This window comes from Thunnus maccoyii, chromosome 12 (assembly GCF_910596095.1).
Source record: "Thunnus maccoyii chromosome 12, fThuMac1.1, whole genome shotgun sequence".
Lineage (NCBI taxonomy): Eukaryota > Metazoa > Chordata > Actinopteri > Scombriformes > Scombridae > Thunnus > Thunnus maccoyii.
The window spans coordinates 10571979-10597474 of record NC_056544.1 but is presented as its reverse complement, the minus strand read 5'-3'; the positions used below and the strand labels follow the sequence as shown (position 1 = coordinate 10597474).

The following is a 25496-nucleotide window of genomic DNA, read 5'->3' as shown; positions in this document are numbered from 1 at the left end:
CAATTTTAGGCTGGTTTCATACTGTATACATAAAACTTTGTTTTTGTAGAAAAATGACCAGGTTCTATTTTGTTAGTTTGTTTGAATTGTTCGAATTAATTTAAAAAAAAAAAAAATAAATAAAAAGATTTTCATTAAAGCATGGTAATCAGCTCATGGTTTGAAAAACATTAAACGTTTGTTTACATAAAACCTGTTTTACTCAAGTTTTTTCTAGATTGAACGTCTTCAAATGGAAGAAAACAGTCGAACTTCAGTCGTAGTTTCACTGAAATTCAAACAGTGAATACAAAATAAACAGTAACCCAGATGGATGTGTACAAATAAAAAACAATGCCACTATTACAAATGTTTAATTTGTGCATTCATGATAGGTAACAAACGACTGCAAAAATGCCTTTTCTGTTTTTTACACCGGGATGAAGAGCGACAGTTGTGACTTGAGAGTTGGTGTACCATCCGTAAAGTTCTTGTCTGTTCTGGCAACAACATGCACAAGCAAGGAATAAAAAAAAAAAAAAAAAAACTTTGTACAATCTATTTTCATCATTAAGAAACGTAGATAATTAAAAACTATTGATAAAATTAGTGCTTTCAGCTTGTGTACATACAGTATGTATATATAATATACCCTGCCCTCCCCTGTAGTGATTCATATCAACAGCTCTGCAAACATTTGAGTCAATTTCTATAGAACATGCAAATTGACAGAAAGTCATCAGCTGGTAGAGGGAAGACCTGAAGTAACTGAGTTGAATGTTTAGTGTTCCCAAATAACTCAGCACTTGTCTTGTGGATTCTTGCTTAATCACTGGATTCACTGTCAGACCATCGTTCAGATTTGATTCTTTTGTTCCTTTTCTTTTTTAATAATCATGAGCTTTTTGTCTGCGGCTTCTAGAGGGACAGGATGAATTTGGTTTCGGTAGCTGTAACTGTGCGAGTCACTTTAGCGTTTTCACTTTCACTGAGGTAATGAGAAAAATGCTGTCAGGTGAATAAAAAAAAAAACAAACCAGAATACAGAATTGAAATCCAACTGAACTCAGCTCTGATGAATTCATTTCATACTGGAAGCACAAAGTCTGACTTCACTGGTCAGAGTCTGAGTTCAGCTGAAGTTCAAGCTGCAAAACCACTAGAGAGCGTCTGAAAGAAAAAAATATTTAAGGTTTTGCATTATTTAATGTGGCCTAAACACATTTTTAATTATCAACTCAATTCCAAACATGGATTAAAATAGACTGAAGTGATGGTCTGTGAATATTAATTCATTTAACAGTAAGTAGCTGGTAACACTGGATGGAGCTGTTTTATACTAAAGAGTAATATCATGTATCTTGTATGCTGACATACAAGCTTCGGGTGCGTAAAGTGTTAAACTGGGTTGTAGACATAGACTGGGCCCCTACACAAAGGGAAATGTAGTGTGAAGACTCTAACTTGGGTTTCAAGTCAAGAAGCAGCAGTAGTAGTCAAGATGTTTGTTGTAGTTGACCGTTCAGTGACGATGCTTTAAGCACTTCAAATTTCACTGAACACCAGTTTCAGACATGATCATGGCAGAAATGTCAAACTTTAACAGTGAGATAAAAGTCCTAAAGCTATGGCGAGGGCTTTGCAAAGAAAGAAAGAAAAAAAACACGACAATAAAATATACGACTGAATATAATCTGTACAGATCAAAGAAAAAAAAAAAAAAAAAAAAAAGGAAGACAGTGACACTGAATAAAATGATTGTGATGTTGCCGTCTTCTCGGAGTTCATATGAAAAACATTCTCAGTGGTCAGACAACGAACACGACGTGTGCATCCCTCCTCCTTCACTCAGTTTCTCCAACAACAGAGTTTCATTTGTTTTCTTTTTGTTAAAAAAAGTTCTTCATGTTGATTTAAAAAAAAAAAAAAAAAAAAAAAAGACGCAGGGGTCCTCAGGAGGCTTCTGGACTTTCTTCTCAATGGCACAGAGTTTTGCCCGAAGGCCTGGGGAGCCACGTTTCGCTGCTCCCCCTCAACATTTTGGGCAGGGAAGAGGAAAAACAGATGTGAGCTACAGTCATTGCTGTTCTTGTTGGTTCACAGTGTGTGTGTGTGAGTGTGAGTGTGTGTGAGTATGTGTGTGTGTGAGTGTGTGTGTGTGTAGAGGGGAAGTCAGGTGAGCTAACACCAGTCAGCAATGTAATCAAAGTCAGAGAACATGCTCTGCTCCTCCAAGTTCAGCATTCGGGGTTCCCTCGGTGGGGTTAAGATGGGCGCCTCTGAGGTAAATTCATCGTCGAAGTTGCTGACGTCGTTGGCGCCCTGGATTGTCGGCACGAACGGCGGCTTGACCTTCTTCGCCAGCAGTCCGTTCCAATCCATGTTCTGCCAGGAGCCGGACAGAGAGTGTCGTATTAGTCTCAACTTTTTATATTACAAAAAAATAATTATCAGAGCAAATTCTCTTTTCTTTAACTTACCCTGAAGAATAGATGTTTCTTAACCTCCTCTGCATCCCTTTCTCCTGCTCCCAGACGTCGTTCTGGGCTTCTCCTCAACAGCTGAGAACAAGGAAAGACAATAAAATACAGTAAATCCACTCATTCTGCGTATACTGAGGATACGTTAGTGGAAAATATAAGCAGAGTTTACACTTTTGGCACAATTCATGTATGTAACTATCAAATGAAAACATGTACGACTGTCGACTATCCCTTCGCTCAACGCACCCTCCTCATGATGGAGATGGCCTCGGTCGAGAGGAACCGTGGGTAGCGGACTTCATCGTTGACAATGCTGTCGAACACCTCCTCCTCATCGTCACCGGGGAAGGGGGACTGAAACAGACGTGCCAAGATGAAAAAGATGAAGACAAGACAAATGCAACTGAATATGACTCACTGTTATGTCAGAGCATCGGTGTGAACCAAACGGTGCAACAATATGCAGTAATGTACTGTTGATGAATGTTTTGTGATATCAAATATCTTAATGAAACACGCACTCACCTCCCCAACCAGCATCTCAAAGATGAGGACGCCCAGCCCCCACCAGTCCACAGCGCGGGTGTACGACGTTTCAGTCAAAACCTCTGGAGCTAAAAACTCAGGTGTGCCACAGAACGTACTGGTGCGGTCCCTGAAACCCATTCCTGAAAACAACACAGAGGATGTTTAATGAGAAGGGTCAACACTACTTCAAACACATTCAATGTCTCTTTTAATGCTTGTTTGAGCAAATACTGTCCATGAACTGTAAATGACATGTTGGAAAAAATATATTTTCTGAATAGTTTCATAGTAAAATACATTCAGAATGAAGAGAAATCCCAATAGATAAATAGTGAAATATAAAGCCTTCAGTAAAATGTTGTTTCCCATTTTACCTTCTTTGCAAAGTCCAAAGTCAGCGATCTTCACGTAGCCCTCTGTATCAAGGAGCAGGTTATCCAGCTTCAAATCCCTGCAAATGGCAGAAAAATAAAATTAGTTTTCAAAACTTGAGTCTCCTAAACAGACGTGGGAATGGAACTGAATGTCAAAGCGCTCACCTGTACACAATCTTATGGTCATGTAAGAATTGTAATCCCAATACGACGCAGGCCGCATAAAACCTTCAAGGACACAAAACAGATTAGATTAGATGACGTGAACTTTACTGACAAATACGAAGACAATCAGAGTGTGAGCTTTACTTTAACTTATACTACGATATGAAAAAAATAAAATGAAAGCTGTGATCACTCACACGGCCCTGGGCTCAGAGAAAACATCAGCATGAATGTGCATCATCAGGTCGCCTCCTGCTGCGTACTCCATGACGAAACAAACGTGCTCCTGCGTCTGGAAACACGCAAACAGGTTGACCAGGAACGGGTGGCGAACGCTGTTGACCGTTTCAAAGATCCTCTTCTCACACATCAGACTGGGAAGAGAGAGAGAGAGAGAGAGTGTGGGTCACAATTTGTACTCATAGTCCGAGAAAAATAATGCCGCACGAACAATTAACCATTCCTCTACGACAAAAACAAATCTTTCCATCTTTCAAACTTTTACCTGTCCACCTCATCACGAGCCACAATGTCTCCTTTCTTCAGGGCTTTGATGGCGAACATCTCTCCTGTGCTTTTATATTCTGCTAACAACACCTGCAGGAGGAGAAGCAGAGGAAAGAGACGCTTCAGAGAAACTGAATTTAACTCGTATGCCTGCGTTGTCGTGTTGGATGATCAAATGAAACGTACTTTTCCAAAGTGGCCGCGTCCGAGGACTGCCACGCATTTGAAGTCTTGGAGACTGAAGTGGAACTGCTCTTCTTCCCTGGAAATGGAGAAGTGTTTGAATTAGCATCTGTTATAAGTACAGTGTGTGCCAGCATAAAGCTGTTGGTGTGAATGAGGAAACATTTCTGCAACATGACAGTTAAACTCAAAGCATGATGATTCAACGCCAGGGGGCACTGTTTACACCCACGTATCCACCAAAACAACAGTCCCACTGACTACCTGCATGTCAGAGCTTAGCACTGAACAGACTTTAACACATGACGAGAACTCTGACAACAAAAACATCTTCTTTAAACTTTTAATTATACATTTAAAGTAATAAAAACATGACATCAGTTCTGAAGCAGCAGATTGATCCCCGGCCCTTCACTCCTACCTTATATCTGCGTCTTTCTGGATGGCAGTGAGCTCCAGGTCTGGATGCTGGATCTCCTGCTCCACCACTCCGTCCAGGTCCGCCTTCACTGCTATGCTGTTTCTCTTGTTCAGGAAGTCAAATGAGGCCAGAGCATCCTGCAGAGAGACAAAGCAGAGCAGGAGGACAGAGAGTGAGTAAATGTGAAACTAAAAGTACCGACAACCCAAGATTGGTGTCACCAATTCACTATCTGACCAAATGTGAAATATGATCACAATCTGCCCTTCTGTTCCTGAGTTATGGTCTTGAATAATGGCCAGAAAAGAGTTTTTGCAGAACATTACGATGTCACAGTCAGGCTGACCTTTGACCCTTTGGATATAAAATGTCACCATGTCTTCATCATTTTATCCTATTAGACATTAGTGAAACTTTGTCATAATTAGTGTATGAATTCTTAATTTATGGCCAAAAATGAATTTTGTGAGGTCACAGTGACCTTTGACCACCAAAATCTAATCAGTTCATCCTGAAGTCCAAATGGGCATTTGTGCCAAATTAGAAGAAATTCCCTCAAGGCGTTCCTGAGATATCGTCTTCACAAGAATGGCACAGATGGACAGAAAACCCGAAAACATGATTCCTCCAGTCACAGCTGTTGCTGGTGCAGAGGCATAAAAACTAAAAATTACAAAGGACGAGCTTTTATTCATCATTCAGTCATTATTTTTCTCCTGGAAGATTATAGTTACATCTGTTGTGTCTTAGTAATATTCACAAATATGCTTTGGTCATTGATAATAACTATGATAAGAGCTGTGTGACTGGATTCAGCTGCACAAACACATTATTGGAGAAACAATTTGATGTATTTTTAAAGTAAATCAACTACATATAAAACTATAGTTTAGTCAAATAAATTATGTGACTATTACTCAACAGAGAGCTTCTTAAGTTGAAGACATAATGAGAAGCACATTTGTCAATACATGTATGATAGTATTTTAAAGCATGGCTAGCAAAGCATTTTATTGGGAGAGTTTTCTCCCCCTGACATGAACTGAGTTTATTGAGGGATCTGACCGTTGATGCTGCAATTAACCTTCTTGAATCTTTAATCTTTAATGGTTCCTTGTTTTATACAGAGAGCATGGACCATGAACCAGACTCAAACCACTGAGCTGCTGCTGTGTTTGTCTTCCAGCTGTGATTACATCAGTTCATTGCTGACTTATCAACAATACCTGTGATTCCTGGAACACTTTACCTGTACTTCCTCCTTGTCAGGCATCTTATGCTGCACCAGTGGCTCCCGGATGTCGTCGGGTGCTGGGTAGTGCTTGGGTCCTGGGGTGGGCTCTTTGTCAAAGTCCAGCTTGGTCACCAGCGGGTCACTGTGCATGGACAAGAGTACGGCTTAGTGATGATATCAGTGATCCAGACACTGAGACTGCAAAACTAAGTCATGTATTGTGTGTTTTTATATTTTATCTATTAACACAAGTATGTTTGCTCTTCACACCACAACAGTTGCTCCTACTGATGCAGGTTTACAGAGGAGACACCTACAAACACTGTCATCAGTGTCTCACTTTTTTTATTCAACATCATGAATATTTTTGGTCATAACTTTAGTGCGTATTAATTACTTTTGAATATACTATAAGTACAGTATGAGTGTGTTTGAGTACCTGCTGGGTGTGGGGGAACCAGGCAGGCTGCTGGGTCCAGTCTCAGCTGCCTGCGGACTGAAGGAGTTAGTGCTGACGGTCGGTATGGCTCTTCTCACCAGGCGGCCCCACGTGGCGATGTTGATGTTCATCTGAGGGGCTCGCAGGAAGGTCTTACCTGATAGAGAAGAAGCAAAAAGACGCAAGAAGGGTAGAGGAAAGAAAGAGCAGAAATGAGGTGACGATTGTTAAGCACAGTGAGCAAGGAACACATATAATTTAATACAAAATCATATCTCCTTTCCCTTAGCCTGTACAAACTGATTTGAGGGTAACATTACTAAATACACCGCTATAACAAATATAAGTTTCTATGATTCCTGACGCACCTTGCTGCTTTGAGAAAATCTTCTTTTGTCTTTGCAACTTTGGTCGTCTCTCAATGACAGGATTGAAAAATGTTACCTGATCAAGAGAAAAAAAACAAAACGAGATTAAACAATGGAGAAAACAGCCAGTTCAACTATGAGAGAGATCTACTTCAACATGTATATGTGCACACACACTATATATGGTGGCAATGCCTCCGAACGTTGTAAGATATACTGAAAGAAGACGACAACATGAACATTATGCAGCTGAGAGTAAAGAATAGTCAGAAGAGATTGTTCGACTAATACAGACTACCATGTGTCATTTGTCACCAGTGAAGGTTGATAATAGTCTGAGTGTGAACAAGTTAACATTTGCACACCTCAGCAAACAGCATCCCCTGTGGTTCAAGGTACAGACACATCCCGTGGCGCTGGTTGTCCAGGAAGTCCTCCAACCGCAGGAACTTGACCGCGCAGAGCGAACGCCAGTCACGCCAGTACACTGAGATCTCTAGCTCACGAGACTACAGCACACACAAACCACAACAAGGAGATGTGAAACAAACCGACTGTGTTAACTAAACAAAACACTGAGTCAACAGCATCGATGTAGGCCAAGGTCAGAATGTGTGTGTGTGTGTTAGTTACCCGGTCCAGCTCCAATGTAAACTTCTGGTCCCAGGCCTGGTTGCTGACGGGCCTCCAGCTCGTCTGGCCGACTACTGTGTTGTCCAGCTTCAAAACTGCACTGATCTCATCTGAGGATACACACACTCCATTTGTTAAGCACTGGTGTATTAACAATGTCCTAATTGTGACTGTCATTCAGTGTGTTACACAGACTATTTACTGATAACGTTAGTGACACTTAATGTAGTCAGATAATTATTTTTTCAGTCACTTTATCAATAGTTGCTCTTTTCAGAGAATGTCCAGGGTCAGATCTACTCACTGGAGAGCTCTTCACTCTTTGTCACGTTGCGTGAGCTCACACTGCGGTTTCGGTTTGCTCTGCTAATGAAGGATGAGCGTATCTCGCTCGGGCTCCAGCCGGGCAGCGGGACAGATGCAGCTTTGGAACGACCTGGGACATTTTCCAGAAGGTCCTGACAGCCCATGAGCCTGACGTCTAACGTGCCTGGTGGTGAGGAAGGACAAATTATCACACAATCTGTCTGCTTTCCAGTTATTCAGTTCAGTTATTCCATTCCATACATAATATACTAAACCTTATCATGTTTATTATTGAGTGTGGCCAGGCTTAGACTAGTCTAATTCAGGCTGTACAAATATTAAGACTGATTAATTTTAGACCTAAAACATTTGCCACCCTACCTGCAGGCTATTTTAGTGTGTTTCCATGGTAACAATGAATGACATCTACTGACAACTGAACGTCAGTGTCATCTATTTGCCAACAATGTTGTTTAAAGAACAACAAGAAGGGACAGTTTTTAAAGAGCACAATAAACCCTTGAAAATATGGATTTTTCTGCTTTTGCTTAACTCATTAAACTTCCTTCCAAGAGGAAGGAAAAGCAACTCAGCAGGTAGTACGTGTAGCTCAGTTGATCATGTTTTTTGGCTTGAAAAGGATCTGAATTGCTCTCTATAAAGTAAAAGGGGAACTAAATGTAGAAATATCAGAGGAGGAATGGCATTCTGTGTGCATGTAACAACACATCTTCAAATTCTAGGAGATGGGAGGAATGTGGTTAGAAGTATTTAATTAGTTTTTTTCATTATGCCTCACATAAGAATGAACAAATTCATAATCATGTTGGAGATTGTGTGACTTTGGGGGAATTTATGTTTAACCTTAAGAGACATTTTAGATTATGAGATCCCAAAGAAGGGTACAATATTATATCTAGATTTGATAACAGAAAAAGTAGTAGTAAGAAGCAACCTGTATCTTTATAAAATTTTACTGGTTGCCTATAAAAAGGCAATAACAGAACCTCCAAGACATCACATATGGGTGCACGATTTGTAATGAAACACAATTTGAATAGTGCATGTAGGAAACACAAGGTAGGTGATGAAATGGTCACAGATTATTCGTTGGTGGGTAAGAACAGGAATGGGGCTGGCATATAAAAAGGCAAAATACTACAGATGATAGATAATGTGGTCATGTCCTCTGTATAGTCACCTGTGAGTGCAGCGGGCTTGGTCACGGTGCTGTACTGGTTCTGTGTGGAAATGATGCTGGATCTTGGGCTGAGGACTGGCGTGGACAGGAGTGACAGCTCTTCCACGATGCTGCTGCTGCGAGGGTGGTTTTTAGGCAACTCGTTGAGGCGTTGCTCCAAGGAATATCGCAGGAGGTCGAGCTTTTGGCTGGACTCGTTAAAACGAGCCTGGGCCTGGAGAGAGGGAGGGGGAACGAGTGGGAGAAGGACGGCATCAATGACATGGTCAATTTGACTTTCATAGAGCACAGCAGCAGGGTACGGATCATTTTTATTTTAAAGTCAACAAGAATCTTGTTCCTTTTTGTTTCAAAATTGATTTGATTGGTGGATGTGATTTTTTTACATGGACATGTATGCTAACACAAACCTCTGAATGTGCTCTCTTTTCTGTGACTTTTCCTGTGCCCAGGAGTTTCATGACGTTCTTGGCTCCCTCGGCCACGGCGGACTCTATCCTGGCGTGGTGACACAGCTCCTCCACCCGCAGGTCCAACGGGCTGATGATGGGTTTGTCTGGAGGACAAAGGAAGGAACATGACTCTTAAGCAACAAAATTGTTTACAAGACTTTGTGTGGACAGGTGATTTTGTATTTGTCTTTCTGTTTGTGATTTCTCCGCTGAATTAATTCTAAATGGATCATTAAATGCAAGCGAAGGCTCACCCATCACTTCATTGCTCTCGAAGCTCAGCTCGCTGGCCTGGCTGGCCTTGAGGATCTGCATCCTGATGAACTCGATCTTCGTCTTGCTGTCCTGAAGCATCTGCTGGGCTGTCGCTAGCAACTTACGATCCTGTGAGTGAAACAAAACAATCACAGGCTGTAGGCAGAAGCTTATCACTATATCAACACACTTTAATATGAATGATTGTATCAAAGGTTTTTAATAATGTTTTGTCTTCTTGAGTGGAATAACTCTGGATGGAAGGCCGACAACGCACGCCATCCTTCGTCACACATTGTGTTTTGTTGTTGTGAGCACGCAACACAAAACAGCCAGGACGCCAGTGCATGCCCTTACTTGGAGCCAAAGCATGAGTGACCACATGGAAAATCTTATTCACCAAAAAGTAGAATCTCATTGTGTGCTGTAATTGCTGACCCGCTCAAGCAAACTCCACCCAGAATTCCTCTGAAGTTTAAATCCTGCTTGTTGTTGATAGCGGCGCGCGCAGGAAAGACCTCTGTCCAACAGGCATTTCCTCTCTGACATCACGACAGGACTATTTCCAACTGGAAGGTGCTCCTGTCTGTCTGTCTGTCTGTGAGAGGTCGCTTACAAAACACTGTGACCTCCCCTGGTCAGACACAGAGGGAGAGGTGGGAGAGGGGCAGTGTTTAGTCCCCTTTACTGCACTGCAGTACAAACACCTACATCTGTGCCACTGCCTGAAGCCACTAATGTTTCATTTACATTATATATTTTATTATTATAATTTTTAGATTTTATAGATAAACACCGTTAGTGTCTTGATAAGTTAAATCAACTATTTTGACGACGGATTAATCAAAATAGTTGCAGATTGTCATTTTTCAAGCAAAAAAGCCTCTAAAATTTGGCTGTTCCAGCTCATAAAATGCAAATTTAACATCTTTGGGTTTTGATCTGTTGGTTTAACAGAACAAGAGCAAGAAAACCTCACCTTTGGCTAAATTATGGTGGGAATGTTTTACTATTTTCTGACATTTAGAGTAAATTATTAATTTAAACAAAGTATTAAGTAACTGATATGTCAATAAAAAAAGTAATTGATAGTTGCAGCTGTAGTGTGTTGGTTAAAATTCAAGGCCTACTTTGGTATTAGACAAAGAGACCTGAAAGGTATAAGATGTTTATTATCTGGAGGTATTTGGAGGCAGATTCTGGTTATCTTTGGACAGAGCCAGGCCAGCTGTTTCTGCCTGTTCCCAACATTTCTGCTAAGCGAAGCTAACCAGCTGCTAGCTGTAGCTTCACATTAACTGGACAAACATGACAGTGGCATCAACCTTCTCATCTAACTCTCAGCAAGAAAGCTAATAAGCATATTTCTCAAAGTGTGGAACTATTATTTTTCAAGGCGTGAAAAATTTAAACCAATCTAAGCTACATTAAATAACATATCCACAGGAGCATATCATGAAGGGCAGAATTATATCACTGGCAGAGCAGTTGGCACCACTGAAATCCTACACTACACTAAACCGTCCACTAAAAAGTGTCCTCAATAGCCGGCTGACACGAGAGCCAAGACGAGCATGAGAGGCTCTCAGTGCTCCAGCTGTTGTTATTAGTCCTGGTGACTTACACACACACACATACACACACACACACACACACACGCTCACACACACACCTCCCAGCTAAATTACAGTTTTTCTTACTCTGAGCATTAGAGGGGCCACAACGACCGTAAGAGCTTTGTGAACAAACAGCAGTGCATATGACACACTGTATATGTCAGCGCCTTCTCATGTTTCCTCCTCCCCTACAGTGAAGCTGTAAAAGCAAACCCGCCATGTATCATTCTACCATCTGCAGGGTGGAAGCTGGTTTTCAAACTGGGAACGAGCCTTCTCGCTCCAGCTTTCATGTGATTATGCTCACGGTACCTTTCTAACAACACTGATGGTTGTGAGTCTAGATCTCTAACAACTTGTGATATAAGTTATACCTCCCTCCTGAGGTCTTTGTATTTGTTCTGAGTGATGTTTTGGAAAAGGACAACATACAGCGGCGAGCCTTTTTTTAATGATGAAGCAAGATTTACATGATGAAGAAAGAAAGATTTCCAACAGTAGTAGCAAATGAAATAAATCCAGCCACAGAGAGTGCTGTGAGGAAGCAATCTTAATTTTACTGACTTATTTTCATAGATTTGGCCGTAATTTCTATCAGATATGTTAACTTTGGACACTAAAGTAACAGCTGAGAACTGGAAACATGACAATGTTGCTATAACGTGGTCCAATAGGTCAAGATGAGATAAGATAAATCTGAGGGGTCACAAGATGATTAACAGGACAGAAAAGACAAAACAAACAAAAAAATGTTTTGTCAGACTTTCCTCTAATCTTTGATTTTTTTTGTGAGAAAATTGGGTCTTTTCACCTCTTTAGGCCTCTTAAAATTCTTCACATAAAAAGGGTGTGGGGATCACTTTCTGGTTGAACTGGTCTCGACAAGCAGACGAATTAAATTTGCAAATGTGCATGGCTTTATTTTTATGGGTTGATTCAAAACATTTTATTGGGAAGTAAAGTTGAAAGTAAGCAAATTTTAATGTGGTAATAATCCCCTCACTGCACAGGAAAACTCTGTTTGCATACAACTACGGCAAGTACAATAGGTCAAAGTTGAACCAGGAAGTTGGTATGTAAACTGTGACCATAAAGACTGTTTGTACATCGAAGGCTATTTTGGGTAATCATTTTACTGTTCACCCTCATTTCCTCCTCCAAACAAGTTTGGTTGACATGAAAGTTTGTTTACAATCTGTATGATCACCTGACTGCTCATGTTTTTTTTGCCCCATTTGAAAGTTTTTAGTGATATAACCACGTTGCCAGATCTAAACCAGATCTACCAAGTCAGTACAATGTTATTAAGAATATGAAGGATGCTTAAACTACAAAAATAAGATCCAGGTTGTATGAAACCAGTTGTGTTTTTGTGTGTAATTGTGTACAACTGACTTATTTTTGTAGTTTTGGCCATAATTTCTATCAGATATGATTTTAGACACATTGCAGTCTGACATTCAGGTTTGAGCTGAACCCCCCTCCTCTCCCGTTGAATCCTACCTTGGAGGGCCCATTGGAGTACATCTGAATCATGTTCTCGGCGCCCTGTTTGACCTTGAGCTCGATGTCGTTCTGTCTTTTCAGGGCGGCCAGGCGGCTGCTGCTGGTGCACATTCTGACCTCGCTGTTCGGGGTGTCTGGGGTCAGAGGGCATTCTGGGTAAAGACACACACACACACAAAAAAAAGGAGTAGAAGTCAGCACCTTATGGCTCTTTGGAAACAACCACTGATATTTGACGCTGTATATGCTGCAGGAGTTTGTCACAAATATATACTGACTGCAAATAGCAACTCAGCATGCTTGGGCTATTTTTGGCTGCCAGCTTTTTGAAGTTAGCTAAACAGTCCTGCAGCTCAGTATTATGACCAATAACATTGCTTACAAAAACACGTCAGGTAGCAACTTCAGATGATGTATCCAAAAAGGTCTTCTGTTTATAATCTGACGAGGTTTGTTAACACAAGACTCCATTTGAATCACTCTCTCAAGACAAGATGAATTACACAAGTCAGCAACATTAAGATGTGGATCAGAATTTGCAGATCAATAGATGTTAGTAGAGTGAGACTTTCAATTATTTCAAACAGTGATCCGACGTGTCTTCTTGATTTTTTTTCTCCATTATGCAGACAAAAGAAACATGATTGCAAAGGGGAAGATCACACAAATCTCTCAGTGTCGACGGAGAATTACTTGGTTTGATGCTTTGATAAACAGCTGTGATACAAACACAATTACTGCTACTTCAAGGAAATTCTCTGTCGACTGATTGGTCCTGAAATCTGTTGCAACTCAAACAGCAGAGGGAAACCCTGCAGCCATCTCTATTCTGAGCACTTGAAAAGAAACAAAAACACAAGTGTGAACTTGCACACAACCACCAATACTACAGTGACATTACTGTATATGCAAATGTGGAGTTAACACTTGATAAATCCACAACAATGTCCATTTCATACTGTTTGGTTTTTTGTTTTGTTCAGATTCTACATGAAAATGAGAGAACATACATTAGCGCTACTGTTCCCTGGTCTGTCATGCATTCGCACACACACTATGCACACACAAAAGTGAAAACGAAAACAAGTGTCTTCTATCCACTGAGCTGGACTGCAGTTCTGGGAGATGAGCTCACTGCTTTGTTTTCTGTTTTTTTTTCATGTCTGAACTCGAAAAGGTGCTGAGAAAACCCCTCCCCAGACTGATCAGTGCAGCACAGAGGAAAACATTCTCTCACACACACACACACACACACACACACACACACACACACAGGTGAGGTGGGCAAAAAACCTGCCTGACTTCTCCTGACTTGACTTGCATGTTCAGTTTCAGAGTATGTTGTCATAGTGGAACTTTCAGAAAAGGGACCCAAAGAGTAGAGTAAGAAAGAGATACCATGTCAACATAAATATCAGCTCATTAAACATAGAAGTGAAAGTCTTTTAGCTAAATTCTATTCTTTTAGCCTTTTAGAAGTCCTGTAACCAAAAAAACAGTCACATAACCTGACAAATATTTGTTAAAAAAAAAAAAAAAAAAAAGGACATTTAAAAACAAGATTTTGCTTAAGGTGTCTTGCGTCCATCTAAGTGAGCAAAACTGACATTACCTACAATAACATCAATGAGGAAAATCAGTCATTTGAGGAGACGCTGCCAAACACGCATAACAATAACCAGCAGGCGAGTCTGTGATTCATTCACTCCAAATGTTTCACCAAAACAGTGTCTAATGACTGCTTTGAACACCTGCGGGATACGGGTAAAAGGAAGCATGTGATTCTTTGAACTGAACGTCTAAATGATTCATCTAATGACCCTTAATAAACAGAGAGCATCGCTGTGGAGGTTTCTGTTAACGGGCAGGAGGGGAAGATGTTAGCCTTCCCCGGGCAACCCTCTTGTATACAGAAATACACACACACACACACACACACACACACACACACACACACACACACACACTCACTCACACACTGAGAGGCAGGGCCCAGTAACAGAACCACAACACCCATGTCTCGATTTCGGACAGGGATCTTTGTTAAATGTCTTACAGCTCCCTCTCCCCCTGTTTTGTCTGCCTTGTTATGATCTTCAGGGCTGCAACTAATTATTATTTTCGTCAATGATTAATCTGTCAATTATTTTCTCAACTGATCAATCAGTCAATTGGTCTATAAAAATGTCAGAAAATAGTCAAAAATGTTTCCTAAAGTTTAAGGTGCAAACTTAAAATGTCTTGTTGTCCCGACCAACAGTCCACAACCCAAAGATATTCAGTTTATTATCATAAAAGACTAAAGAAACCAGAAAATATTCACATTCAAGAAGCTGGAACAAGAGAATTTTAGTATTTTTTTTTCTTAGAAAAATAACTCAAAATGATTAATTGATTATCGAGATAGTTGATTAATCGACTCCTGGTTGCAGCTCTAATGATCTTACGGTCACGTTGACAAGTCAGCGTGATGTGAAACTTATTAGCTGAAAATGACAAAGGTACAAAACAAACATGTAGAAGTGCTGCATATGTCATCCAGTCTACGCTCGGGGCTTTCCTCTCTGAGCGTGTGGGGGGGGGGGGGGGGGGGGGGGGGGGGGGGGGGGGGGGGGGGGGGGGGTTTGGTCGAGGTCACATCGAGCCAAGAATTCAAGGACCCCTCCTTCTCAGCGTGGTTCAGCCCACGCTGGGCTGGAGGACAAGATACTGAGCTACTGAATAGCTGCAGGGCTGATGTCACTGCTGGACAGCTGACAAGGGGAACCCTCCCTCAGATTGACCCTGTGTGTGTGTATCTGATGAGAAAGCAACGAGAAACACGCTGACAATACTCAATAAACAATGACATCATGATTGAGAGAACTGGCCCTAAAACTGACCTGAACTGTTGTCACTCGAGATGTGATGACTGGAAGGAAAACAGACTGGACTTGTATTCGGGGAGTAAACTGCTGATCTTTGGGCAGGTCTCTTTATGAATGAAATCATATGTGACAGTGGGACCTGGCTGGTGACCCTGCGTCAGCGCCCAAGAGTGAGTCGGTCCAATTCTGGCCTCAGCTGAGCGGTGGAGAATAACCAGAGCCTCCCTCAACCTTCTCCTGGAACAAAAACACATTCTGGCTGCTCGCAGAGGCAGCGCAACTCCTTCCTACTAATTCAGGAAACAAGTGCCGTCTCTTGCGGATTGGAGACCTGAACGTATTTCAAGAAGCTGTCTCATGACTGCGGAGCTGAGCTGTACTCACTTCACTCCTCTCCATCATTTGGCGACGGCCAGCGACATTCCGCTGGCGTCGCGTCACTTAAAAAGAAAGCCCTCGTTCATCAGATGGAGGGTCACCGAGTCAGGCTAAATTTGTTCCCACTTAAGATAACCATTTACCAAGACAGCCTCCCTTCCCTCCCCCCTACACACACATCCCTCCTCATCTACTTCCTAATGTCAACTGAACCGGGGGGATGTGATAGCAACCGGCAGACAAATACCATTCCTTCTCTTCCTGAATTCACCCGGGCAACAACTACTCCATAAGGCGACTACTGTAACGAAAAACCACGCTGAACGCACACCGCTGTTGTGGTTAACTCTTTCCAAATTCCATTGTTGTCGACAAACGGACAGGAGCAGGCTTTCAGCAGCCTCGGAGGGGAACAATCGACAGCTCATTGTAACTGTCGGTGGAATGTGGAATGCAACAATGTCAGCCTCTGGAGAGTGAGTCACCTCCAAAGACTGAACATGCTCTCTCTGTGTGTGTGTGTGTGTGTGTGTGTGTGTGTGTGTGTGTGTGTGTGTGTGTGTGTGTGTGTGTGTGTGTGTGTGTGTTGATATAGGTGTTGTCCTAACACAACACTGTCAAAGTTACTTACTCAATGATACATTTGCATATGCAATAAACCAGTATGTAAGAGATTGCTAAAGAGGAAATGAAAATATAATAATATATATATATATATATATATATATATATATATATATATATATATATATATATATATATATATATATATATATATATATATATATAATAAATATATAACCTTGTGGTAGAGAGGATGAAAACTTTTGGCTGTCAGCAAGAAAGTCATCACATGACCCTTAAACCAAGAAGACTGGGCTGCCATTGTCAGTGAAATAGAGAAACTGACCTTTGTCCTAGATTACAAAATGAAAAATATGTAAAATACTGGAAGAAATTGAGTCAATAAGATGTAACCCATCAATGCAAAACCACATCCCTCTACAAATATTGTATTTCCTAATATTAAACCACTTATTTTGTATGAAAAATCAGTTTAAAAAATGAAGGTATTTGAGCTTCTAATTAGTTCCATCATTGATTAATCGTTTGACATATAAAATATGAGAAAACGCCCGTCACAATGTTCTTTCTGCTGTCAGTCAAACATTGACCTGCATCCGTAAAGCCGTCACATACTTAAACTGATACCATCAGGCTGATACCATCAAAATGCTTGTTATGTCCAGCACTTCAAAACCTAAAAATTATCAGTTTAAGTCATCAAAATGCCGTCAATCCTCACGTCTGATAAATTGTTTGGTTTTTTTTTCAGTATTGATATTTTAGTTGCCGATTATTCCACTAATCGATTAATCAACAACTCGTTTCGGTTCTAACCCTCCATCTCCACGCTCAGGCACAAGACATATGGAAGTGATGTTTAAAAGTGCGTGACTATGCCAGTGTAAGAATTGTGTAGTGTTAGCTTTGCCAACAGCTTGTACTGCTGTTGTTACCTAACAGTTCTTCAGGGTCTTTGACCACAATGTGGGCGTTAAGCTCTTGTAGCTCCTGGTGAAGCTCCTCAACCTTCTTGTTGGATTTTTTCAGCATGTTGTCGACATAAGCCAGGCTCTTCTTGTCTGTGGTGACCTGAGGAGAGGAGAGGAGAGGAGGCTTGAGAAAACTTTCATCTTATCACAAAACGTTACAGAAGAATTAGGAGAATTAGCAGGAATTCCAGTGATTTTACTTGTCATGGGGAGCGCTACTCAGCCTGTAAAACAGGTGTGTTATATAGTATCTGGCTTTGGAGGAAAAAAACAAAACACCCTTATGTTGTCATCACAGTTATCTCAGGTTGGGAGTGAAGACAATGAATTCATAACCAAAAAGACAAACTGGTAGCATGGAGTTTGAAAGACATTGATATTTGGGAAGGTATAATAAAAAGATGTTGTTGGCTGCATTGTAGAAAATATATTTTGAAGCTAGACCCATACTTCAGTGTCTCTTATGAGCGACCTAACTTTATGGAAGCCCAATACTAAATTGCTGGACTACCCCTTCAAGAAAAAGCTTTGACAACCTGCTACCAGTAAAATAAAAATCAGTGATATTACCTTGCGCAGGTTCTCTGCACCTTCTTTGATCTTCAGCTCCTTGCGGATCTCGCGGCGGATCTGTTCCTTGATCTCTTCCAGCTTCTGTTGGACCATGGTGTCGGACAGGTCCAGGTTGTGTCCCAGACCCAATCGCTCTGCCACCATCTGGCCCCTGGCATCCCCCTGTGGGAGGAAAAGAGAGAAGGAGGAAAAAGAGGAGATAAGAGGAAGAAGTGGAATGTAATTTAGAGAGGGTCAGCAAGGCAGGAGGAGGAGGAGGAAAATGGGAAAGTGGAGTAAGAGGAGGAGAGGACATGCATAGGTCAGTGACTCAGTCAACAAATAAGACTGCACACGCTGGCGTTTCTGAGTAGTGTTTAAGCATCAGGGCTTATTAATATAAACTGTATGCATCCAACTAGCAGTGCTTCAAAACAGCTGAAGCCGTTTCTTCACAAAACACATGCATCTCCATTTTATCATCAAGTGCTCATGACAGCAGTAAAGAAACAATAACAGAAGAGAAGCTACACACATCATTAACATCCCAGCAGTCACTCATTTTTCTTATAGTGACAGAGGAAACTGGATCTTGATCATCTAGTGAACAATAACAACTTCCGAGTGCATTTACAGCTATAATGACTGAAATACACTGAAAATATCTTCTGACCAAACCTGAGATTCAACCTGAGTATTCTGAGTTCAACCGGGTGTAATGTTTTGAACTTGAGCAAACTTCTGTACGCCGTGTTTTCACTGCTGCTGTCAGTCACCATTGACCTGCATCCTTAAAGCCGTCACCTCAACTAAAGAGGGATTAGGAGTCACTTCCTGAATGGCTCCGGGCTTTAAAGGTCAACATGAATACGGTAGTGACATCCCACTAGTTGATCATAGATACGTCTGTGACTATCTGATGATTGTGAATAATCAATCGATTTCCTTTCATTACATAATTCATCACTCTAAGCTCAAAAGGTAAGTTGGGCTACTCTGAGGTGCCAGATGGTTTGTTACACAGAACCACCTGAGAAGTCGTCCTTGGAAACTGTTTGGAAAAGGACAGGCACTTTCAAAAAAATACTTGGCAGATGATTGGATGAACCGTCTGTCTATAACCGTCTAACCTTGTGAGGCAGCTGGATTTGCGAGATCACCAGAGAATCCTCATAGGACGCTGATTGGTCACACAAGCGCATAACTTGAAGCCTGACAAGATGGATTTCCATGTGATTTCGCAAATTCAGCTGCCTCACAAGGTTAAAGTAACAGTTCTGATTAATCAACGGTGCGCAGATTGATTTTGCGAGTGCAACTGAAGGTTGACACCAGGCTACAAACATTTAGCGCCTTAGAACTGATGAATATGTATTTTAAGGAGCATCAGCCACAGAGTGCAAAAATGAGGAATGGGTTTATTCTAATTATTATAATCCTTGCACATGATTTACTAAAGGAAAAAGAGCTTATTTAATCACATTACTTACCGCCCAGTGAAAGCATGTTTTAATTTAGGCACAAACATAATATTTATTTTTAAATCTACTTGCTTTGTGCCCGTCGGAGCGAACTCTCCCGTTCTCTCCTAGGAACCTTAATTTCAAAAAGGTAGGAGTCAATCTACAGCGCCTATTAAATGTGAAGCAAAGTGCTACACTTGTCTTAACCAAATAATTCCTAATCGTTAAATTGTTATTAACCCTTTTTACCACCATGTCTCACCCTGCATATTTAACTGAGAATATTTCATGTTTAGGAAAAATATAATCAATTAATTATTGATGTTGTAATGACTAGAGGAAACTCTTGCTGATTTGTTGTCACATCCTGACTGTTAAAATCCTAATTTTCCGCTTTGCATTTGAAGCGGCCCTAGCTTAGGCTAATTACCTGGCTAGACTTCAGCGACTTCAAATAATTACTTTTTTCTGATTAGGTAATAATAGCAATAAAAGACAAATAAAATAGTTGGAAGTTGTGAAGTTGTTCCCAATTTAAAAAAACACAGAACATACATACATATAAAAAGTATAAAAGAAACTATATAAAAAATTATAGTAGTAATTATAGACCACTCCCAACAACGACATCGTCATATGCATGTGCACACAAACTCAAATCAAATTTTGTGTGTCATTCCAGATAACAAAAGCTACTAAACACATAAAATGTAAACTAGAACTCGCTGTCCTCTGAAAGCCTCTGAAACTGCGCCAAGTTTAAGTGTGTAAATTAACTTATTCCATTCATGGAACAAGGTTCATAATGAGATGTCAAAGACAGCACATCGCCACACTGTGACTACCACGAGATCTGTTACTTGCTGCTTTCAACCCAACATGACTTTGATACAAAAGAAACTAGTCAAACCGAACACTCAGATACCCACATTTAGACTTAATGTGATTAGATTCTATTTAATGATCTACTGTTAAAATTACAACAACCTGAGGAGAGGACGGTAAAAAGATGGGTCGAGTCAACAATACAAAGCCTCTACTTTTCACTAATCTTTCTGCCTTACCGTAACATCATCGGTTTCATCCAACTCCATCTCTAGATCAGTTGAACAACCCAGTCCTCGCATGTTCTGCTAACCAGCTAAACAGTCATTACATCAACCCCAACGAAGGAAAAATGATATGCCCCGGCACAAAGGTTAGGCTACACGATGGCTGGGACGTCCGAGGCCACACTCATTCACTCGGCGAGTATCCGATTTTCTCTCGCAATTTGTGCTCTCCTTCTCACACAGACTGTTGACATCGACGGGGGAAGATAAACCGTCTGAGCAGCGACAGCCAAATCCCTCTTAGCTTCTCACTCTGTGAGGTCAGAGCGGCCCAGAATGGGACCTAATCTCACTCCAGGGAGAGGACTGTGTCTAAAATTAACCCAAGTTAAAAACATAACGCTGGCTGTCCATTGTGGCCTTTCCCCCCATGGAAGACGACTTGTGTGGTAGAGGAGAGGAGGCAAAGCACTGAAACTACACACCCCGACTACTGTAAGAAGTACAGTTAAGAGTCCTGTTGAAGTCTCAGTGCAGATGATGGTGAAGTTTAAAGGTGCTTTTACTCCACCGGTGAAAACAACTCTTTTTAAAAACACAAGAGCTCATCAGGAATTAACCCTGCAAGCTTGTCACTGTAAAAGCAGGTTGTATTATCTTCTATTCCTGCTTCAGTTTTACAGAAAATCCAGGGTTTCTCACAGTCCTTTATAGCTAGACTTTCTCCTAACATCATAAAAAATAAATGTACTTTCATGAAACCTTAAGGAGAAAAAAAGATCTCATTTCACTCAGCAAAAGCGGTCATATTTAATGTGACTATTTTATTAGGCCGTCATCTATTAACTCAATTGATCTGATCATGAGACAAGCTACTTCAGAACCTGGGTGGCTGAACACGGTTAAACAGTTACCTGGGGGAAATCCTGAAATCATCTACTCTACTTCTGACAAGCAGATTTATGTTGGGGGGGAAAAATGTTTGGTAAGATAAGGGATTTCCATGGGCTCAGTCATACCCTTGGCCAGCCCTTGTGAAATTCCTCCCTCTCCTCTATAGGTGCTCACTTCAGAGGAAACTATAGTTTGCACATATCCTGGTCCAGAGGCTCCTTGATGACTCATAGGTAAAATGGAGGTCACAACTCCTGTGGAAGAATGGTAGGAGGGGAGCAGTCCTCCTCTTCAGCTCATTGCCCTGCAAAGCATGTTTGCACTGTAGCTGTGTTTGCCCAATGTGGTATGAGGACAGCGTGAGGACACCCAAAAGGGCCTGTTTTACAGCGCAACAATGCAAGGAAATCCACGAAAGGCCGATCAGATAAGGTGGAAATAAATCAGCTAGTAGGCCCGCAAGGTCTGCGTTTTAATTTGAGATCAAACAAAAAAAACTGCATCCAAAGAAAGAGAGCCGGCGCTCCATCGCAGGATTAGTTTCACCTCTTGTTTCTCTGTAACTGCAATACTTCCTCCAGTTACTCTTTTACCTGTGCATTTCTTATCATTTCATGTTGCTTGTATGTGTTACCTAGTCACGGGAATGACGCCACACCGGTAACTCAAGACTTATTTGGTTCAAAGACGAGTGAAGCAGGAATTGTAAGCAACTGTTTCCACTCACACCACAATACACACAGTTTATGATGGATGAAGGTTCATGTCAGTGCAGCTCTGCTAGCTGCTCTGTAAAATGTTCACGGCCTAAACTAAACTAAACTCAACTAAACTCAAACTGGAAAGACTGCACATTAAACCTTTTAGCTACACTTTGTTATGTACAATATTACAAAAAAACAAAAGAGCTGATGAATTTATTAGATAGTGGTGATGATAAAATAGGGATTGCTCATCATCACAAAATAAAAACAACTACATACAGTTATAGCTATAACTGACCTGCAGACTGCCATCTAGGACCCATATTTAAATAAACCACTAATAATATTCTTACACAAGTAAGGCAACTGTTACCTACACATGCTGAACTTGTTAAAGAGCTCTTGTAGTGCCTCAGACATGAAAGGAAACTGTGAGGTAAAAGCAAACATTAGGTCTGAACTTCAAGTGTAAGCAGGTTAAGTTGCTCTTTAAGCCTGAAAGCTCCAAGTCCAACAACAAGAGCTCCATTCAGACAATAGGACAATGGAAAAGTTGAGGCCACTATCCAGGCTCACACAGTTAAAAAGCCAAGCCCTTGCCATTTCTGCGCGAGGCCTATCTCTGCCTACAACCTGACACTTAGGCCGTCTTACCCCACAGCTGGCTGCAGAGAGTTGGCCACAGCCTGGTGCTCTGCTGCGACCAGAAATAGCAACGCAGGCTAATAAATGTGGATCCTACAAACGCAGCCTTCACGAGAGCCCTAGACATATCCCCATGCCAGATCAGACTGTAAGTAATGTCTTGCACTTCAAGTCACTGTTAATTGTCATTTTCTGAGCCAGATGGACGTTAGGTTTATTCTGTGCCCAGAGAACTGACGCTGCAATGTCACAGAGTGGAACAAGTGGTAAACTGCTCTGCAGCACCTGTTGCACTGCTCAGCTGATCTGGCTCTTCATCAACCACTGTGGTGGTAGCTGTTAAAGTCCCCCTCCACCCAAAAATGTGTTTCGCTTCTTGTTCTGTACAGTTTAATGTTTGACCTTCACTGCGCAGAATGATGTATGTGCAGAGTTTGACACTAGAAGGCTGTTTTCACATTCATCTGCTGAAAGTGGAAAGTTTCTCTGTGCTAACCTTAAATCTGAGTAACCTTAAATCTTTGACAGGTGGGCCTATGAGCATGATTTGTGACATCACAACAAATCCTGGTCCAGTATGCAACTTAACAAGTGAAATATGGAAACCTGAAGCCTTCAGAGCACAAACGCTGAGAATGGCCTTTTCAGTGAAGTAAGAGACATCTTGTATTCAACAGTTAAACTTTTGAAATGAAAAATACTTGCATATTCATAGAGTCTGAATTTTCAATGAGGGAGAAGGAGAAAATGTCATTTTATGAATTTCAAACTAGGTGACTTATCTTTTTTTGCAGAAAAACCATATTAGACATTCAAATTATTACTGAAAGCAGAGTATTTTATATATCTTAAAATATGTGGAGGGGATCTTTGAGGTTTAGGAGGCTAGATCTACTCTAGCTAAACATAACAACTCACAGGCTGAACTACCAGATGTCTCCTAGCATGTTTTCAGTATTTCTTATATTCTTATATAAATATACAAAATCCACTGCCATCACATGTAAGAATACAACACAGGGATGGGCTTGTTTGTTATTTATCATCTGTCATGTACTTGAGTATGTCAGCTGAAACTGACAGCTCAGTTTAACTTTTCATTCTCCTCCAGTCTAAATAGATGGATGTCAACAACACATATAGAGTCAGACAATCTAGGGACAATCATTTCAAATAATATATAAATATAAATGCTGTGTGTGTGTGTGTGACATTAATGCACACAACATCTTTGGCCATTTATGTTCTTATATTCAAGACGAAACAGGTGGTTTAACTTAAACTAGCTTTGTCATCAGTTTGCTGTTTTTTGATTCAGTGAATAAGATAAAAACAATTATATTTAACACTTGTTCAGCTGCAGTATCACTGACATCACCACCTGTTGGCTCAGTGTTCAGTTTCAGTCTGCCGCAGCCCTGAGAATCATATAAATAGGAAACATTTAAACCCGTACTTCTCACTGGTGGTAGATTTGTTATCAGCTGTGACCACTTCCCCCAATACTCCCTAAAAAGATGACTAACACACTGTGAGTGATCTTCTTATAAACTAGTTTGTTGGAGGGTAATGCTAAAGCAGTGCTCTATTGCACTTGTAACGTGTTTAGGTAAGTTCAGGAGAAAGCTTCATCACTTGGATTTTTTTTTTTTTTTTTTTTTGGTTAGGAAGATTTATTTCAGGTCTGACGTCACTCAAGTGAAACCATATTAATCAGTGAGTCATAGCTGTTCACACAAAAATACTGGGAGGACAGGACGATTATTCTAACATTAATTACCTCCTCAAAATGAAAGAAAAGTGTATTTACATGGTTTAAAGTACATGTAGTTTTTCTCATCTCTCTTACATTACTGGTGACATAAAGTTCAACTGGTCTGTTTGAAAAAAAATTCAAGCAAACCGGTGAGCACTTGCTCCTTACAAAAGATGGGAACATTTCGCACTTTATTCACCTCATAATCATATTAAAATTAAAAAATATACTGATGGCAGCTATATGAATGCATGGAGGGAACCAGCGGTTACACAGGTTAACTTAACGTTAGGCTACAGACCTGTAGGTTAACGTTGAGCAACCATTATTTGACTTGAACTGTTGAACTATAGCAACAGAAACGTTTTATTTTTTTACAACAACGGCTGTTACATTCATTAACACGGCTGCTTCCGCACAAAACCGCCGGTTTGAAACTTTGGATACTTCAGGATAAGTTAGTTTGGATAATTGTTTCCCAGGCCTCAATCCATGGATAATTCCCAGACAACCCTTTGGGATCTAGTAAAGGCCATTCACTTATATACAACATTATCGCCTCACAGCGACCAAACTTCCATGAAACAAAGCTGTTTGCTCACTTATTTATTGAACCCTCTGGAGAAAGTTTGCGCACTTTTTCGCAACAGTTGTCAACTTTTCCTACCTGCACGGAATCGGCGGCCATCTTGGTTTTCGCCTTTGAATCAAATCCTACGGGGAGTGAGGAGGGGAGGTGGGACTCCAAAAACAAGCCTTGTTTTACGTTTCCCTCTCTGCGGACAAAAAGACGGGGTTATTTTGACCAAACCATCGGTCATCTCGGGCACACGGGGCTTCCCATGTCGTCTTCACGCTTCTTTTACGCTTCCCGCGCCGTCCTAGAGGGGTCCAGAGGGTGGACTGGTGCTCATAAATAAAAAAAGCTGAAGCATGAATCTGTCCCAGTGCAGTTGGAGAAAGAGGCGGTGGTTACAGT

General features: G+C 41.0%; 1 protein-coding gene across 2 annotated transcripts; it reads right to left on the bottom strand.

Moving 5' to 3' along the window:
* Nucleotides 1-337: 337 nt before the first annotated feature.
* pkn2a (protein kinase N2a) lies at nucleotides 338-25496 on the bottom strand. 2 transcript variants are annotated; one of them, XM_042428502.1, is made up of 23 exons: nucleotides 25185-25496; nucleotides 18022-18186; nucleotides 17416-17551; nucleotides 12648-12802; nucleotides 9528-9657; nucleotides 9232-9377; nucleotides 8822-9035; nucleotides 7619-7804; nucleotides 7315-7424; nucleotides 7047-7190; nucleotides 6682-6757; nucleotides 6314-6470; nucleotides 5890-6016; nucleotides 4641-4777; nucleotides 4223-4298; nucleotides 4035-4126; nucleotides 3727-3903; nucleotides 3530-3592; nucleotides 3365-3441; nucleotides 2988-3130; nucleotides 2709-2816; nucleotides 2460-2540; nucleotides 338-2364 (listed from the first exon to the last, which is right to left on the bottom strand). In XM_042428502.1, the coding sequence occupies exons 1-23, from the start codon at nucleotides 25203-25205 to the stop codon at nucleotides 2161-2163; spliced, it is 2925 nt and encodes a 974-aa protein (XP_042284436.1). In that variant the 5' UTR covers nucleotides 25206-25496; the 3' UTR covers nucleotides 338-2160. The 2 variants fall into 2 exon arrangements, with proteins under 2 accessions (XP_042284436.1, XP_042284438.1); XM_042428504.1 differs by lacking the exons at nucleotides 17416-17551; nucleotides 18022-18186; nucleotides 25185-25496 and adding an exon at nucleotides 15533-16569.